The sequence below is a fragment of the Mus caroli genome, chromosome 9 (genome assembly GCF_900094665.2).
Source record: "Mus caroli chromosome 9, CAROLI_EIJ_v1.1, whole genome shotgun sequence".
Lineage (NCBI taxonomy): Eukaryota > Metazoa > Chordata > Mammalia > Rodentia > Muridae > Mus > Mus caroli.
The window spans coordinates 57,076,039-57,094,381 of NC_034578.1; the positions used below are offsets into that span (position 1 = coordinate 57,076,039).

General features: G+C 38.0%; 1 protein-coding gene across 6 annotated transcripts in view; it reads left to right on the forward strand.

Moving 5' to 3' along the window:
• The window catches only part of Myo9a (myosin IXA), a 173,112-nt gene that overhangs the window by 117,135 nt on the left and 37,634 nt on the right, over positions 1–18,343 (forward strand). For 3 of the 6 annotated variants that reach the window (XM_029481617.1, XM_021171284.2, XM_029481619.1), the window contains 4 exons: positions 444–525; positions 1,064–1,279; positions 9,998–10,110; positions 14,934–15,076. In XM_029481617.1, coding sequence (XP_029337477.1) covers positions 444–525; positions 1,064–1,279; positions 9,998–10,110; positions 14,934–15,076 — 554 coding nt within the window. The remainder of the gene's footprint in view (positions 1–443; positions 526–1,063; positions 1,280–9,997; positions 10,111–14,933; positions 15,077–18,343) is intronic. The other 3 variants (XM_029481620.1, XM_021171287.2, XM_029481618.1) reach the window with 2 other exon arrangements.

An 18,343-nucleotide genomic window follows, 5' to 3' on the forward strand; every position in this document is an offset into this window, starting at 1 on the left:
CCAAGTTCAGTTAGAGATCCTATCTAATGGAGACAGACAGATAATAACACAGCAGAACATCCAGTGTTGTCCTCTGGCTTTCACAGGATAATGCAGACATGTGCAACTACCTACTTATTTGCATGTGTGTATGCCTGCATGCACAGGCATGAGAATAAATATAATAAATGAGATTCTGGATTGACTAAGATTTGGAATTATTTATAGAATTTGATAGACTTCTTTGACTTGTCCTGTACTTTTAATTTATAATTCATAGTAGGGTGTGGTGGCACAACACTCCGTAGGCAGAGGCAGGCAGATGTGAGCCCAAGGCTAGATAACCAGGGCTACATAGAGAGACACTGTCTCAAAAAACAAAGACAAACAAAATTATAATTCATGCTATACTTTAGGAATATCTACTAGGAATTGAAACACAATCCTGTTTATTTTATTTAAAGTATACACAGTGGAAATCCTCAAGTCCACAAACAAGATGAACCAGCTTGGAAACCTAAGTTAGCAGGGCCAGGGCAACAAGAGGTAAGTATTGGATTTTATTTATCTTTTAATTAGAATAATTGCACATTATTTTGGAATTTACTATTTTTATAGGTAGAACACCTTATCTACCCATTTATTTATTTATTTATTTATTCCTTCATTCATTCATTCATTCATTCAAAAGGAAGCTGTAGCCTAATAAGCCTTTTATAATTAGGAAGGTGTGTACTAGTCAAGAATGGTACCTTAAAAGTACAAATTATAAGACAGTAGTTGCTAAGGCAAAAAAGGACAGTTTGTTGAGGTGATTTTGGTGTGACCTGTGGTACTGAAGGGTGACCTAGCTCACTATGGAGAAGAATGGTATAGACTTAACTTGGACCCTTATCTGTTGTTCACAGTAATGAGTATGGGTTCTTTTTGGTCCTCCCTGTTACTTCTGCTAATAGACAGGGCATAGGGCAAGGTGGGATGGAGGGAAGTTTCCAGACACTCATGAGCCCTCTTTCATTGGCATCTTCTCCCAAATTACAAAAACAAAACATTGTTGTGTTATTTGTTTTATCATTTGGTCAAGCAGGTTGCCAGACCGGCCCATAAAAAGAAAGCTCGAATGGCGCGGACGCGCTCCGATTTCTTGACTAGAGGTACTTTTGCCGAAGGGGAGGGGGATACAGAGGAAGATGATTACGATGACATTATTGAGCCCCTTCTCTCCCTTGACCAAGCTTCTCACTCTGAGCTAGGGCCTGTATCCAGCCTGGGTCAGGCCTCTCACAGTGACTCCGAAATGGTAATTTTTACAGCAATAAGAAAAAACAGCAAGCACATCTGCTCGGAGTAGTCTTTGCTAATCTAAAGCTAACCTTCACAGCTTTTTTCCATATAATGGCTTGTACATGAGAAGCCTCAGGACACAGCAACAAAAGCTAAGTCTAATTTTAATAGAACTCAAATAAGGGGCACTTTAGTTGTATATATCAAATGATAAATTAGGCAAAATTGAGATTATCTAAATTAGCACTGATGTAGAAATGTTGACTCTCTTACCTTAAAAGGTCTAGAGTAGGAATCGTAAGTTTTTAATTTTAATTTTTATAAAGGACCAGATAATAAATATTTTAGACTTTGTAGATCATGGTTTTAGTTGCTTGAAGCTACTTAATCTTGACCACTACCATGTGAAAGCAGTCATAGATAATAAGATGAAAATGGGCGTGGCATTTTAATAAATATGCAGAACTAGGCAGTGGGCTTTATTTGACTTACTGGTCAGAGTTTTCTGACCAGTATATAGAGTAAGATACCTGTTAAATAAACTCATACTTTAACTGAAAGACTATTCACTTATAAATTAGGGGTAGGGGAAGCTTTAAAGTTCCTATCTTCTCCTTTCTGGTAAGAAATAGAAAAGAAACATGGATTTTGTATAATGAAAGTGGGCATGGTGGAACACAGTTCTCTCAAGTATAAGGCCAGCTTGAACCATACAGTGAGACCACGTCTCTCAAAGACTAAGATGGATATGATCACACGTTCAGAAGGCTGGGGAAGGACGATTGCCAAATTTTGGTACCAACATACGCTACATAGTTGAAGGCCAAGCTAGATTAGAAAGCAAAGCCCTATCTCAAAAACACTAACATAATCAAGCATATACATGCAAACCTGATCTCTAACACAGTACAGACTATATAATTTAATGAGCAAAATATGTCATCCTGGACCAAGCCAGCCATATAGGTTATGTATAGTATGAATTTGTTTTAAACAGAAATTAAAACATTTCAGTTGAGTTTTTAAAAACCTGTACTTATTTTGGCTAAGAATATAACTTTATTATTATCTGAACCAAAATTAGGGCACCATATAACATGTACTTGCAGTTATCTTAGGGTGAAGAGTTTAATTCTTGGGGCCAAAATTGTTGCTTAGGTAAAGTGCTTGCTGTTCAAGGTCCTGAGTTTAGACTCCTAGTACCCAACGTAAAAACCAGCTATGCTGGTATGAGCCCTTAATCTCAGAGCTAGATAGAAATAGAAGAATTACAGGGGACCTGTGGTTAGTCAGCTTTACCAAATGGTCAAGCTCCAGATTCCGTGAGAGACTCTCAAAAAAAAAAACCGAGATAGCCGGGCATTGTGACATGAGCCTTTAATCCTAGCGCTTGGCATTTTAGTGGCAGAGGCCACTTTGGTCTACATATTGTCAGGCCAGACTATCCAGGTTACATAGTGAGAAAGAGAGTGATAGAAGAAGACACACAGACACACGCACACACACTTTATTCTGTGATTGTTCTAGGAATGACAGTATAGAAACCCTAATTAAGTCTATTAGGAACTAAAACAACTGTGATTGATGAAATAGTTATTTCCCTATATAAATTGGCCCTCTAATCTTTAATGTCTGTTTACTGTAGAAGAGTCTTACAATGATCTTTGAGTCATTACATATTTGAGGGTTAAACTGTTATGTTTCAATTATATTTAGACCCAGTTAGAATTTTTCTAGATTTCTCAAATGTTCTGATTGTATTCATCTCTTATGAAAGGCTAGACTCAGTTTTTAAGTAATAATGTTGGTATTCTGTGGAGGACAAAACCAAAAAAATGCAGGACATGCTCCCTGATAAAACAAAATAAGTTATAGACCTGAAAATTGTAGAAGTTGGAAATGATCTGTACTCCTAATGTATATAAACAGAGCTCAGATCTCTTGACAGTAGGATTAAGTAACTGTTATGAAAGTGCCCTATATTTGAGTTATAATAATGAATATGTATATACAGTGAACAATATATATATATATAAGTTAAAATTTTATATGTAATAAATCTTACTGAAAAATTATGTTCTCTAGTCTGTATAGGTTTATTGTTTATGGAAGAACTTAGCACTTTATAACTGCTGCTCTGTTCCTGAGAGTTTCTTGTGTAACAATCCTTAGTCTTTTCAGTGGTAGAATACTATTCACACTGGGAACTCTCGCTGGGATCAACCAGGAAGTTAGGCTTTCTGCTTGGAGCTTTTAGCTCCTTTTGGTGTTGTAGCCTCTGTTCACCTGCTTGACAGTCACTGCATGCCCGTAGTTGTAGAGCACCTTCCTGCACAGTGTGTCGGTCACCTCTAGCTCTCTTACTCTCCTGATTAGCTTATTTAGGAGCAGGTGGTGGTGCTGGTTACTGGTGGATGCTTGCATGAGGAAGCTTTGCTTTGTAGAATAAGCTAGTATATATTTACTGGAGTGGGGGTGTAGAGGGAAGGGAAGAAATGGTTTTAAAATGTGTTTCTCTGATGCTTCTGAAAATGTCTCATATTCTAACTATGATACTGTGATGGTGAATCTTACTGTTTAGTTTATAAGGCAAATGAATTGCATTCTTAAAATGCTGATTATCAAAAGTGGATTTGAGTTTATTGGGTGCATGAATTTCTAAAAAATGGATTTTTTTCCCTGGGCAGAATGGTGCTATCACCAATATTTGCTGACTAGGGAGCATGGTATGAGTTCTTAGCAGAAATGGCCATCTGTTATTTTAGTTTTAAATTCACCGATCTTACAGGATTAAAACCAATTGCAAATTAATCACCTAAAGGGAATTTGAAATAATCACTACATCTGAAGATCGTTAATTAATAATCATTGATGTTGTAGGAAAGTGTAGGCAAGAGTTACAGTTTCCCACTGCTGTGACTTTTTATACTTTTTTGAAAGCTTAAAGTTCATTGGATATTTTCTTTATTTACATTTCAACTGTTATCCCCATTCCTGGTTTCCTCTCTGACAAACACCCTCCCCTTTGTGTTTACCTTTGATCTACAAATTTATTTGCTTAGATGAAGCTCTTCTAGCAGTCAGTAGTTACTCAGGAAGGACTTAAAATGCTGTTATTTTAAGGCATATCTCAGTTATTGATATCTAGAACACTGCTAACTTACCTAACTTTTTTTCTGTAGCCTTGATATTTTAGGAACCATCTTGACTACATTAAATCCATGATTTAGGCGCTATAGAAATGGCTCAGTGGTTAAGAGCCACTGATTGCTCTTGTACCTACGTAGCAGTTTGCAACCATCCAGGCAGTCCTACAGTTATGCATTGTCGTGCATACAATCAAAACTTTCATATACATAAAGTAATAAAAATACTTAATGTATCTATGATTTATATTTTAAGTCAGTGGTTCACAATTGCTATGCCTATTTGAAAATGCTGTTTTATAGATATCTTTATGTAGTATTGTCTTTGCCATTCTAATTCTCTTTTATGTGTGATTTATTTGCTCTTTTGGTTTGGAATGATCAGACTTTTGTTTCAGGTGTAGGATATGATTTCAAGTTGATCATTTTAGATTAGTGATCCATTATACCTACTAGAATCTGTATGTAAATTCTTGTCTTAGTTTTGTCTTTGGAGAAGTTATCTTTATATTTACTGTTATTTTGTTTCTTGTTTGTAGTGACTTTTGTTTGTCTTTGTCTTGTTTCTGACAATTTTTGCTTTTATATCCTTTAATATTTCCCAATTAAAATTTTGTTTTTCTTTCCCTCTTTGGCACCTTATACATTATTTTCAAGTTAATTTTACGTTGTTGCTTGCATTTGTTGTTTGATAGTTGATACATGTCTACCTTTACTTATCTCCTCCTCCTCCCTCTTGCACTTCCCTTCCCACCTTCTTCCTTACAGACTCCTTTCCTACATTCACTGGGTTTTGTTTTGTGTCCACTGATCTTTTTTTTTTTTTTTTTTTTTTTTTTTTTGGTTTTTCGAGACAGGGTTTCTCTGTATGGTCCTTGCTGTCCTGAAACTCACTTTGTAGACCAGGCTGGCCTCGAACTCAGAAATCCACCTGCCTCTGCCTCCCGAGTGCTGGGATTAAAGGCGTTCGCCACCACGCCCGGCTGTGTCCACTGATCTTAACAAACCATGTAGCCCCAAGTTTGGAACTATTTTGTACACTACTAAAGACAATGACTGTTCCTTTCTTAGAACCTATCAGTTGCCAATGTTCATCATGGAGGGAGTGAGCCCCATGAGCCCCTCCCATCTAAGATTGGTGGTTGACAGGCTCAGTGCAGGCAACTCCTGCTACCTGAAGATCATGTTTGCAGTTGTGGCATGCTTTGAAGAGAGTGCTTTATAGCCCTCCCCTCCTTATGCTATGCTCCTCCCTTTTTAGATGCTCCATGAACCTTAGATGGGATGGTAAAAATGACCTGTTCAGGGTTGAGCTGTCCACTATCATTTATTCTATGCCTCTTGAGTGGCCAGGAGACTCTTTAATCACTGCTGTTCATTGCAAAGAGAAGCTTCTCTGATTAAGGATGAGAATAGCATTTGTCTATGGAAATAAACATAAATACTGAGAATATAGTTGAGTGCCTTGCCAGTTTACTTGAAAGACAATAGTGAGGTCTTCACTTACCTGTGACCTCAGCCATTTCTTTCTTTCTTTCTTTCTTTCTTTCTTTCTTTCTTTCTTTCTTTCTTTCTTTCTTTCTTTTTCTTTTCTTTTCTTTTCTTTTCTTTTTTTTTTTGAGACAGGTTTTTTATTATATAGATAGTGCTGTATTATAGCTTTCTAGACCAGGTTGGCCTTAAACTCACAGAGATCCTCTTGCCTCTGCCTCCCAGCCATGGGTTCTTGACCAGATTTACAGTATCAGATATATACTTTCTCCCATGGAGCAGCAAGCTGTCCCCCTGCTAACTAGCTTTTATAATGTTAGAAGGTGCTGTGCATGCTGCAGGGGTAGATACAGCATCAATAGTCTTACCCAGCTGGGAACCCTAAGAACTTAAATACCGGTGGCAGAAAGAATGTGCCCATTGGTGTAATACTGACACACCTGTTCTAGGTTGTAATGACTAAATTGTTTGATTCTTATTTTGGTTCTAACTTGATACTCTATTTCTTAATTTTTGTACCTTTGTATAGGAGTTGTATGTTTTAATTTATTCATTTTGTATATTTGGGTTGGTTTATAAGATTAAAAAATTATGAATGTCTTCTCTATCAGTGTAACAAAATACAGTTCCTTTATGGAAAGCCTGTTCTCTTTTGGTGATCAGGCAATGTTTCATTCCCCTTTCTCTTTTAACATTTTGATTCTGGATTTTTGAGCTCTTCACATTTATAATATAGTCTACAAAAAGAATTTTTCCTTATCCTTTTACAAATTTACCTTCCTCTAGAAGCAATGGCTTTAGCAATTTCAAGTCTTTTATTTTCTGAGGCAGAAGTTTCACTCTTTAATGAAGTCTGGTTCAAATTCACAGCAGTTTTTCAGTGTTAACCTTTCAAAAACTGGGATTTTAGGTATGAGCTACTATGTTCAGCTTCTCTTTTGTGTTTCATGCTTCAGGTAGGCCTTTTCTTTCTGCCATTTACCTTTCAGTCAATCATAAGGCCACTTCCAGTTTTACCCTTTGTTCTTCTACACTTTATTCTTGGCAAAAGTTTATGCTGGGATTATGTTTCACTATGTGTCTGCAAGTAATTTGAAGTTTGCGTGAACTCTTATTTGCAGTTGTCTACTAGGTTTTGTTATTTTCTTGTTTGATAGTTTTTGAGAATGTCACTATGTACTTAAGCTATTTGGGGAGTTTATAGTTTGAATATCTTAAGTATCCCCTTTTTTCCCCCCCTCCAAGCAATTTACTTGTTTGGGAATATAGGGTTATTTTTTCTTGTTGAGTTTCCTCTACATTGCTAGAATTTACTAATTGCAACCTTGTGCCATCATTTAAAATAGCATTTACCAGATATCAGAAATATAAGAGGGGAGCAGGAGTAGTGCACATCTCTAACCCTAGCAGTTGGGAAGCAGAGGCAGCTGGATCTTTGTGAGTTCCAGGCCAGCCTGCCCTATGTAGAGTGTTCCATGCCAGCAAGGACTGCATAGTGAGACCCTGACTTAAAACAATGAAGCTAGGAAGTAGTTCTTGTACTGATCTTGCAGAGGACCCATGTTCAGTCCCTAATACCTATGCCAGGCCACTCTCCACTGATTCTACCTACAGTTCCAGGAACATGCGACACATTGCCACTCCCTGTACAAACCTATGCTCACACACATGCAATTAAAAAATAAAAATGAAAAAAAAAAGATTAAGAGTATGAGTATGCAGTCATCTTCTAGGGCCATCACCAACAGTGGCTTGGTGGATTTGGTTTCCATATAAAAGGCCTTTGTGGTAGAGCCCCACCCTCTCAAAAGGATTTGCTGCATTAGCAGCCACTGGCCCAGTTGGAGTCCACCTTGATGAAGTCTCTAGGCAGTTATTTTATTTAAATTTTTTAAATTTATGGCAACATTCTGGGACACTTCCTCTTCTTTTTTCTTCTGCGGAGAAAGAAAGATACTTAGCCAGGCTTATATATAGTTTATATATCAGAAGAATTGCTTTCTCAATCCAAAGTATAGTTCTGCTCTGGTGTGATTTCCTAGCACAAAATCCATGATTCCCAAGATCCTCCTAGAGCCATGGAGCACAGTCACCACACCCTTACCGAATCATCATACAGGTGTCTTTAGGAACAGCAAGGGCTCAATCTTTTCAGTACCCTACTGTTTTGTGTGTGTGAATTTGTGTATTCATACATGAGTGCATGTCTGTGCACTCGCATAGAGCTTAGCCATTAATTTTTGGTGTTGCTCTTCAGTTATAGTCTACATTAGTTTTTGTGTGAAAGAGACTTTTATTGGGGTAGAAATTCAACAATTTGGTCAGGCCCAGCAAACACCAAGGATCAGCCGTTCTCTGCCTTCCCAGTGCTAGAATTTTAAGTATGCACCACCTTACCTGGTCCTCCATCATCACCGCCACCCACCACCACCATCATGAAATATTTGTGTTCTGGGGCTAGAGCTCAGGCCTTCATGCTCTCATGCTTGTCTAACACTTTATGGACTGGGGATCTGTAAGGTTTATACTTTTTTATTTTCTTCCTGAAATATTGATTTGCTTTCAGTATCTTGATTCACCTTCAGTATCTGTATCCCATAATCAGTCATCTTCAGTTTTTTTTTTCAGTAGCTATGCCAACATGTATATTCTGTGTTCTAAACAAGGATAAACAATAAGCCTGCTGATTTGCAGTCTCAATGAATTTGAACCAAAAATAATGCCTCCACTTTTTTTTCCCCTGGGGGAAAAAGTATGTGTACACACAAACGTGAGAGATAAATGCCCATGTAAATCTAGTTAGATTAATATCTGACTTTAATGTTGTTTTGAGGAATATAGTTTATAGATAATGAATATATCCTTTTGAATCACATTAAGTGCTACATCTTTTATCCTTCTAAAATTGAATGTATTATTGTATTGTTATTGACTTGATAATTGATTTATTAGCTGTTTATAAATGAGGTCTAGTACATACATTGACATGTACAGATCTTCATTTGACAGTTTGCTCTTTGAGAAATATGTATACAACTATGAAACCTATGTTTCAAGTGTCAATATTTCTGTAACATCAACAATTTCCTCATGTTTCTACTCAAATTCCTCCTTCACTCTCTTCTAGAACTTCATAGAAATGTAATTAGACAATATGTAGAAGGAAGAATTTTTTTTTTTTTTTTTTTTTTTGGTTTTGGTTTTTCGAGACAGGGTTTCTCTTTGTAGCCCAGGCTGTCCTGGAACTCACTCTGTAGACCAGGCTAGCCTCGAACTCAGAAATCCGCCTGCCTCTGCCTCCCAAGTGCAGGGATTAAAGGCGTGTGCCACCACCGCCCGGCTTGGAAGAATTATTTTTTAAAATGTATATTGAGGTGGTATCTCTGGAAGTTTGAGTCTTTTTACATAAATTTTTGTTTTCTATTTCCCTTTTTCATCTATGTAAAGTTCAATTATAATTACTATTTTACTATCCTTCTAGATGAATAATTCAGTCAATATAAATGGCTTGATTTTTTTTCTTTTTGTTAAATATAGTATATTCTTATCTTTTATTTTTCTTTTTAAAATTATATAGTTTACATTGTGAAATTTTTCTGGTTAGTTGAAGAAGTTTTTTTTCTTCCTAATTAATTTTCTGTATACTATGGTTTTCTGGTAATATTCCAGATCTGGAATACAACTGTTTTGGGAACAGTTGCCAAAAGAATTAATTGCCAAAAGAAATTGAAGTGATAGTTTGATAAAAATTGTTTATAATTTAGAACATAAGTGATGTTTTGGTTTTCTTTTGTGTAGCCTAGTTCTTTTAAACTTTGAATGGATATAAAAATAATCTATTACCCATAAAAAGAATAACCTCAAGGTACCAAAAAAAAAAAAAGAGAGAGATACAGAACATAATAATCAGTGTTGTGTTAGTTCTCAGATTTGGATTCTTTTGAGTTTGTGAATGGTCTTGACTGTTTCCCTGACTTTCTGATGAGATACTTGCTGAATTGCCAGGAATTGTGAACTGATGACTACTGAGTTGTAAGTCAGTCATGCTATCATATATTTACCTGATTTTAAGCCCTTGCCATGTGTAATTCCTACAGACATCACAACGATTTTCTTCAGTTGATGAGCAAGCAAAGCTCCATAAGGCTATGTCTCAAGGAGAGATTACAAAATTAGCAGTAAGACAGAAGTCTTCAGATTTGGACATGAGGTATGTATGAGGTATATAAAGAAATAGAAGTTTCTTTGTTTCAGTTTTTAAGAGATTATTTAATTTTATAGGCAACAGTGTTTTGCCTGAATGTGTGTTTCTGTGAGGGTGTCAGATTCTCCTGGAACTGGTGATATAGATAGCTGTGAGCTGTCATGTGGGTGCTAGGCAACAAACCTGGCTTCTCTGGAAGAGCAGCCAATGCTGTTAGCAGCTGAGCCATTTCTCCAGCCCTAAGTAATATAATACTTTCAATGATTTTATTTAATAATTTATATACTAAATTTTAAGCAATTTGCTTTTAAGAAAAACATTTTACAGTCTATGTTCTTTTATTTCTCTTTGTACACTTAAATCTTTAATTTATAGGCCATGGGCTCTAGCACCTAACCTTTCTGTTTGTTCTTATACAGTGTATTTCTCTTAGTAGAGCAGTGGTGCTTCAGACATTTTGTGGGTTTTGTTTTGTTTTGTTTTCCTGATCATTTCCCATCACCTGTTTAAGGGGGCTGTCTCCTAGAGTGATTAATAGGCTCAGTTCTTAGATCATCTCTCTTTACAAGAATCTTCCCTTATCCTGCTTGTTTATAATGGTGCCCATGGCATGCTGGGTGATGTGTACAGTTCTTGTTTTGTAAAGGAATTCCACTTGTGAGGCATTCTTTTCTTAACAGTGCTCACTCCCCTGATGTCTGCAACATCATCCTTATAGATTTGCATGTATGTGGCCAAAGGAATACCTTCATGTTTCCTTAAAGGCATAGAGAACAGGTAATAGGTGCCACTCCTTTTTCCCTTTGTGTTTTATCATTTTGGCAAGTTACTGGAAGATGGCTGGCTGCTATGGCCGAAAGGCTTTTGCTTTAATTTTTAAGAAGTAATAGTATAGCTAAGTACATTATTATGCTCACACACACACACACACACACACACACACACACACACACACACTGAGCTTTGTTTTCTTAGGTGGATAACTATGATTTGGGGGAGGTTTCTTAATCATTATGTGATCTATTATTGTGAAAGGTGAGGGATTAGGTAGGATGAAATTGATATTTTTCAGTTTTAAGCTTGTAATATATGTAATATACTCTGCACTAAATTGCTTTAGGAAAATACTTTTGAGTACAGGACAGCCAGCCACAGTTGGCTCAAAACCTCCACCCATCCATTAACCCAAGAAAAGCAAGAAAGAAAAAATACTTTCAGAAAATAATTTTGTTTTCTTTAAGTTGCTTGTGGGGGAGCTGGGGTGAAGCTGCAGCAGAGTGTTTGCTGAAGAGTGAGGGGCTAAAAACGTTTAGGGTTGAAGAGATGCCTTAGCAGTTACAGGTACTTACTGCTTTTTCAGAGGACCTGTTCAGTTCTCAGCACCCCTAAGATGGCTCACAATTGTTTATTACTTTAATTTGAGACTCAAATGCCCTATTCTGGCCTCCAAGGACACCAAGCATTCTGGTGGTGCATGTACATACATGACAGGCTTTTAAAACATCCCTAACACTGTGAAGAGAACAGACATCGAAGCATCACTAGAGCTGGCTAGTCAGTAGTCAAGGAGCTAGAGAGTGGTAGAGCAGGTAAAATCCTCCTTTGGCCTCTAGTACACATAGGGATGTTTATCAGTATGCATAGGTGTGTGTATACACCCAAGCACACAGAGAGTTCATGTAATTTTTATTTTTGAACAAATATCTTTTAAAAATTATATAAGCATTTGGACCCTTAATGAAGATATTAAGGTATATTAAAAAAATTTTTTTTAATTGTAGACTACTTTTTATAAACTTAAAGGGATTTACAAGGGACTTAAATCTAGAAAAGATTATACTACAAGTCAGAATTGAAAAAGAAGATATGTACATAATAATATAATAGACTAAAGGACATATAATTGGAGATAGTTATATAAATTTAATTTCTACTTTATTTGCCCAAATGACTAACCCCATAAGTGATGAAACAAAACAGACAAAATCAAAATGTAAATGTCTTAATAGATGAGAGAAGTCTGAAAACTAACCAGTAGGTAAAACTGAGAAAGACACATGAAGCCAACTGGCCCTCTCTATTCTTAGCAGAAAATAATAAACTAAGGACAAATGCTCCACTATGTTCATAGCAGCCTTATTTATAATAGCCAGAAAGCTGGAAAGAACCCAGATGCCCCTCAACAGAGTAATGGATACAGAAATTGTGGTACATTTACACAATGGAATACTACTCAGCTATTAAAAACAATGAAATTATGAAATTCTTGGGCAAGTGGATGTATCTGGAGGATATCATCCTCAGTGAGGTAACCCAATCACAAAAGAAGTCACTTGATATGCACTCACTGATAAGTTGATATTAGCCAAGAAACTTAGAATACCCAAGATACAACTTCTAAAACACAAAAAAATCAAGAAGGAAGACCAACATGTGGATACTTCATTCCTCCCTAGAATAGGGAATAAAATATCCATGGAAGGAGTTGCAGAGACAAAGTTTGGAGCTAAGATGAAAGGATGGACCTTCCAGAGACTGCCCCACCCGGGGATCCATCCCATAATCAGCCACTAAACACAGACACTATTGCATATGCCAGTAAGATTTTGCTGATACAAATACAGAAGTGGATGGTCACAGTCATCTATAGGATGGATCACAGGGCCCCCAGTGTAGGAGCTAGAGAAAGTACCCAAGAGCTGAAGGGGTCTGCAACCCTATAGGTGGAACAACAATATGAATTAATCAGTACCCCCAGAGCTCATGTCTCTAGCTGCATATGTAGCAGAAGATGGCCTAGTCGGCCGTCATTGAGAAGAGAAGCCCCTTGGTCTAGCAAACTTTATATGCCCCAGTACAAGGGAGCGCCAGGGCCAAGAAGTGGGATTGAGTGGGTAGGGGAGCAGGGCGGGGGGAGGGCATAGGGGACTTTTGGGATATCATTTGAAATATAAATGAAGAAAATATCTAATAAAAAAATTTAAAAAATAAACTTATTTTCAGGGAAAGATAAAAATGAAGATCTCTAGACTTAACTTTATATCCAATATATCCCCCTCACCCCCACATACACACACACACACACACACACACACATACACAAGACAGGATTTCTGTGTAGCCCTGGCTGTCTTGGAACTTGCTCTTTAAACCAGCCTAACTTCAAATTCACAGAGATCCACCTCCTTTTGCTTTCCAAGCACTGAGGTTAAAGGCATGTACTACCACCGCCTGGCAACTTTACCAATATTTTTAAGGTGTGGACCACATTTTTAAATTAATTTTTTACCTATTCACTTTGCATCCTCTCCCCCACCCCCACCCTGTCCTGGTCACCCTCTCTCACAATCCTTCCCCCATCCCTCCTTTCCTTCTCCTCTGAGCAGGTGGGGCCCCTCCTTCATTATTCCTCCCACCCTGGCACTTAAAGTTTCTGTGAAGCTAGATGCTTTCTCTCCCACTGAGGCCAGACAAGGAAGCCCAACTAGAAGAATGTATCCCACATATAGGCAATAGCTTTTGTGATAGTCCCCACTCCAGTTTTATTGGGCCTTTTCTTTTTTTAATATGCATGTATAATGTAAATGCATGAGTGTACTGGTATATGTGTGCTTGAGTGCAGGTACATGTATGTAGAGGTCAAAGGTCGACCTCATTCAGTTGCTGGCCACCGTTTTGTTTTGTGAGACAGGGCTCTTACTGAGTTCTTTGGCTTTGTGGTTTGGTTTGGCTAGGCTGACTAGCCAGCAGCTAGCTCCAGAAATCTACCTGTTTCCAACCTTTCTAGTACTAGAAATATAAGCCTGCCCTACCATAACCATAGGCTCTGGGGACTAAACTCATGCTTTCATTTTGTGTAGCACTTTACTATTTACCTATCCCTGGTATTTACTTATTTTTTAAATGAATATTACACTTTAAATGCTTATGCTTCTTCGCTCTTTTCCTTTGCTCAGTTAATACAGTTTTTTTAATACCCTTTGAGTAGATAGTTCAAAGAATCTTTGGGAATTTGTTCATCTATTGAGGAAAGATTAGAAGAGATTTCCTTGCAAAATTCCCCAGCCGGGTAACCCTATAAGGAAGACTGTAGTTTACGAGCTCTGCTAGTGCCCACTGGAGCTTCTAAGCAACTCTTTAAACCCAACATAGTGTAGCACACTTACTTCCCAGCCTAATGGCACAGACCATTAATCCCAGATGTTTGAAGATGAAGTAGATGAACACAAGCTCAAGGCATGCCTGAACCTATAGAGTTTAAGGTCAGCAATGGATGCTGTCTCAAAATAAAAGAACAAAAGAAGGACAGAGGTGGAGCTCAGTGTTGCATTAGTTACTTCCTGTTGCTGTGGTAAGACACCATGATCAAGGCAGTTTATGGAAGGGAAAAGAGACATGGCAGCTTGATCAGAAAAGTTCTTACTCATATCTTTAACTGCAAGCAGAAAGCAGAGAATGGATAGGAGGAAGTGGTGTAAAACTATAAACAAAGTTTTCTTTATTGTAAGTTACATGTGAGATATAAAAATGAAATGATGGCAGTTTGCTGTCAGTAAGCTTAAGCTAGAATCTTTGTTACATTGCTTTGAGGCTGCTTTATCAAAGGATTTTAAATTTCAGGGTTTTTAATTTTATATTCAACATGAGTTGGGAGTGTGGCTCCGAAGTAGAGTATTGCCTAACACATGTCCAGCATGTGTCCTGCCCCCAAACACACCAAAGTTAAAATAGGAAACTACATAAAAAGTATGTAAAAGCTTAAAGGAGGATACACAAGTATTACAGTGACATCTGATTTCCATCTTATCTTTATTTTGTTTTAAAAACAGACCCCAGAGAGCGAAGATGAGATTCTGGGCCAAAGGGAAACAAGGAGAGAAGAAGACAACTAGAGTAAAACCTGCTTCCCAGTCGGAGGTCTCATCATTCTTTCCTGGCTCAGATGTGACACCTGCTCATCCATTTTCTGATGGTAAAAATGGACAAAGGGTGGAGCTTCTTAATTTCTGTTACTCATTCTGAAAGTGTACTGTGCCTCTCTTCTTCTGAATGACATTACAATTGGAATGATATTTTCATAAGATAGGACTAGGATTGGTATGAGATGCTCCAAGAACATGTAACAAAGAACAATGAAGCATAGAACAGTGATCACTTCAGAGATGATGAATCTTGGGCTAGCCTTTTTTTAAAATTAGATATTTTCCTCATTTACATTTCAAATGCTATCCTGAAAGTCCCCTATAACCTCTCCTTGCCCTGCTCCCCAACCCACCCACTCCCACTTCCTGTCCCTGGCATTCCCCTGTACTGGGGCATATAATCTTCACAAGACCAAGGGCTTCTCCTCCCAGTGATGGCTGACTAGGCCGTCTTCTGCTACATATGCAGCTAAAGACACAAGCTCTGGGGCTACTGGTTAGTTCATATTGTTGTTCCTCCTATAGGGTTGCAAACCCCTTTAGCTCCTTGGGTACTTTCTCTAGCTCTTCCATTGGGAGCCCTGTGTTCCATCCAATAGATGACTATGAGCATCCACTTCTGTATTTGCCAGGCACTGGCAAAGCCTCACAGGAGACCGCTATATCAGGGCCCTTTCAGCAAAATCTTGCTGGCATATGCAATAGTGTCTGCGTTTGGTGGCTGATTATGGGATGGATCCCTGGGCGGGGTAATCTCTGGATGGTCCTTCCTTCCCGTCTCAGCTCCAAACTTTGTCTCTGTAACTCCCTCCATGGGCATTTTTTTCCCCATTCTAAGGAGGAACGAAGTATCCACACTTTGGTCTTCCTTCTTCTTGAGTTTCATGTGTTTTGCAAATTGTATCTTGGGTATTCTAAGTTTCTAGGCTAGTGTCTGCTTATCAGTGAGTGCATATCATGTGAGTTCTTTTGTGATTGGGTTACCTCACTAAGGATGATATCCTCTAGATCCATCCATTTGCCGAAGAATTTCATAAATTTATTGCTTTAATGAAAGCATTCCTAAGAGGAAAACTCATAGCTTTGAGTGCCTCCAAAAAGAAACTAGAGAGAGCATACATTAGCAGCTTGACAGCATACCTAAAAGCTCTAGAACAAAAGGAAGCAAATTCACCCAAGAGGAGTACACTGCAGGAAATAATCAAATTCAGGGCTGAAATCAACCAAATGGAAACAAAAAGAACTATACAAAGAATCAACCAAACCAGTAGCTGGTTCTTTGAGAAAATCAACAAGATAGATAAACCCTTAGCCAGACTAACTAGAGGGCACAGGGACAGTATCTTAATTTACAAAATCAGAAATGAAAAGAGAGACATAACAGAAACCATGGAAATTTTAAAAAATCATCAGGTCCTACTACAAAATCTTATACTCAACAAGATTGGAAAATCTGGGTGCAATGGACAATTTTCTAGACAGATACCAGGTGCCAAAGTTAAAACAGGATCAGATAAACCATCTAAACAGATCCATAACCTCCTAAAGAAAGAGAAGCAGTCATTAATAGTCTCCCAACCAAAAAAAGCCCAGGACCAGATGGGTTTAGTGCAGAGTTCTATCAGACCTTCAAAGAAGAACTAATTCCAATTCTCCTCAAACTATTCCACAAAATAGAAACAGAAAGTACTCTACCCAATTCATTCTATAAAGTCTTTTTCTAAATTGTAAAGGTTTGGCCTTGATTCGTTTATTTAATAAATATATAATATTCATAATAATTCATGACATTAGCTCATTATTGAGTGCTATGTAAAACCATAATAAACATGTTATATATATTAAATCTATTGATTTTTAAGAACAATTTTTCTGTTATTAGTACAATTATTATTCATGCTATAATGGTGAGAATACCAAAGTATAAGAAGTTATCTATTTTCACATACTGAAATAAGAAGACCTAAGATTTGGATTTGAGTTCAAGCATTTAAACTCCAGACTTGACATTGGTTTTTATTATTGTCTGTTTTGTTTTGTTTTTTGGGTTTTTTCCTTTGTTTGTTTTAAGGTAAGCTCTCTCTGTAGCTTTGGCTGTCTTGGAACTTTCTTTCTTTTTTAATTTTTATTGACTCTTTGTGAGTTTCATATCATGCATCCCAGTCTCGCTCATCTCTCCATCCCCTCATATCTGCCATTTGCCCTTGCAACCTTCCCCCAACCCCAAATTAAAAAAAAAAAAAAACATGTAAACAAACGAACAAAACAAAATCATAGACAGTATCTCATCATGGATGCTGTAGTGTGTCACAGTGTGTCCTACATTATATCCCTCAGTCCACACATCTTCACTTCAAGTGTTCGTTGCAGTGAATCATTTCTTTGCTTCATGGTCTCTGGCTTCTGTGACACCATCAATATATATTGGATCATCACTGGGACTCCTCCTGGTTACCTTGTTGTTGCTGTGTGTCATGGAGATCTGCAGCTTTAGATCACCAGCACTGGCCCTTTTACACATCCCATCCATGTGTAGATGGTATAGATTTTAGGGTGGGCCAACTCAAGAGCCTAGTATCTGGGCCTAAGTGGTAGCTGAGCTGGTCGGGGTGTTGGCTCCCCCTTATCCACACTGCCAGGATCAGCTCTCCAGCACTGCTCTTGCTAGGCCACCCAGTGCTGTGATCATCAGGAGGCAGAGTCAGTGCTCCTGTTCTTATATTCTCAGGGCCTGCTCAGCCACACCCACAGCTCCAGCTGCAGCTCCAGCTCCAGTGTGCCACCCAGTGAAGGTGTGGGGTCCACTCTCACAGGCGCTGCAGTTTATGAGGGGCTGGGACAACTCTCCTGCCTCACACCCTCAGGGCTGGCTCACCTGAATGAGCCTTCACCACTAGGGCCAGCTCCACTGTTTCACAGGCAAGGTGCAGGGCCTGTTCTCCTGAGTACTACAGGGCTAGCTCTCCTGACTTGTTTCTTTCTTTTCCTTCCTCCATCCCTCCCTTCCTTTCTTAAAACAAAGTCAGACTGTATCCCAAACTGGCCTTGAATTTGAGACAATCCTGCCATGGCTTCATGAGTGCTGAGATTGTGTGCATGAGCTACCATGCTTGGTGCAGAGTCTCCATCTGAGCCACTGTAATACACATCAACTATTTACTTTGTTAGTTACCTTCCTCGTTGCTATGGCAAAATACTTCATGCAATTTTAAAATGGAAGAGTTTATTTTGGTTTATAGTTTCAGGGCTTTGCAAGTCTAATCTGTTTCTGAACTATAATGGTCTGCATAGAATGTTATATACTAGTGTGAAGAAAT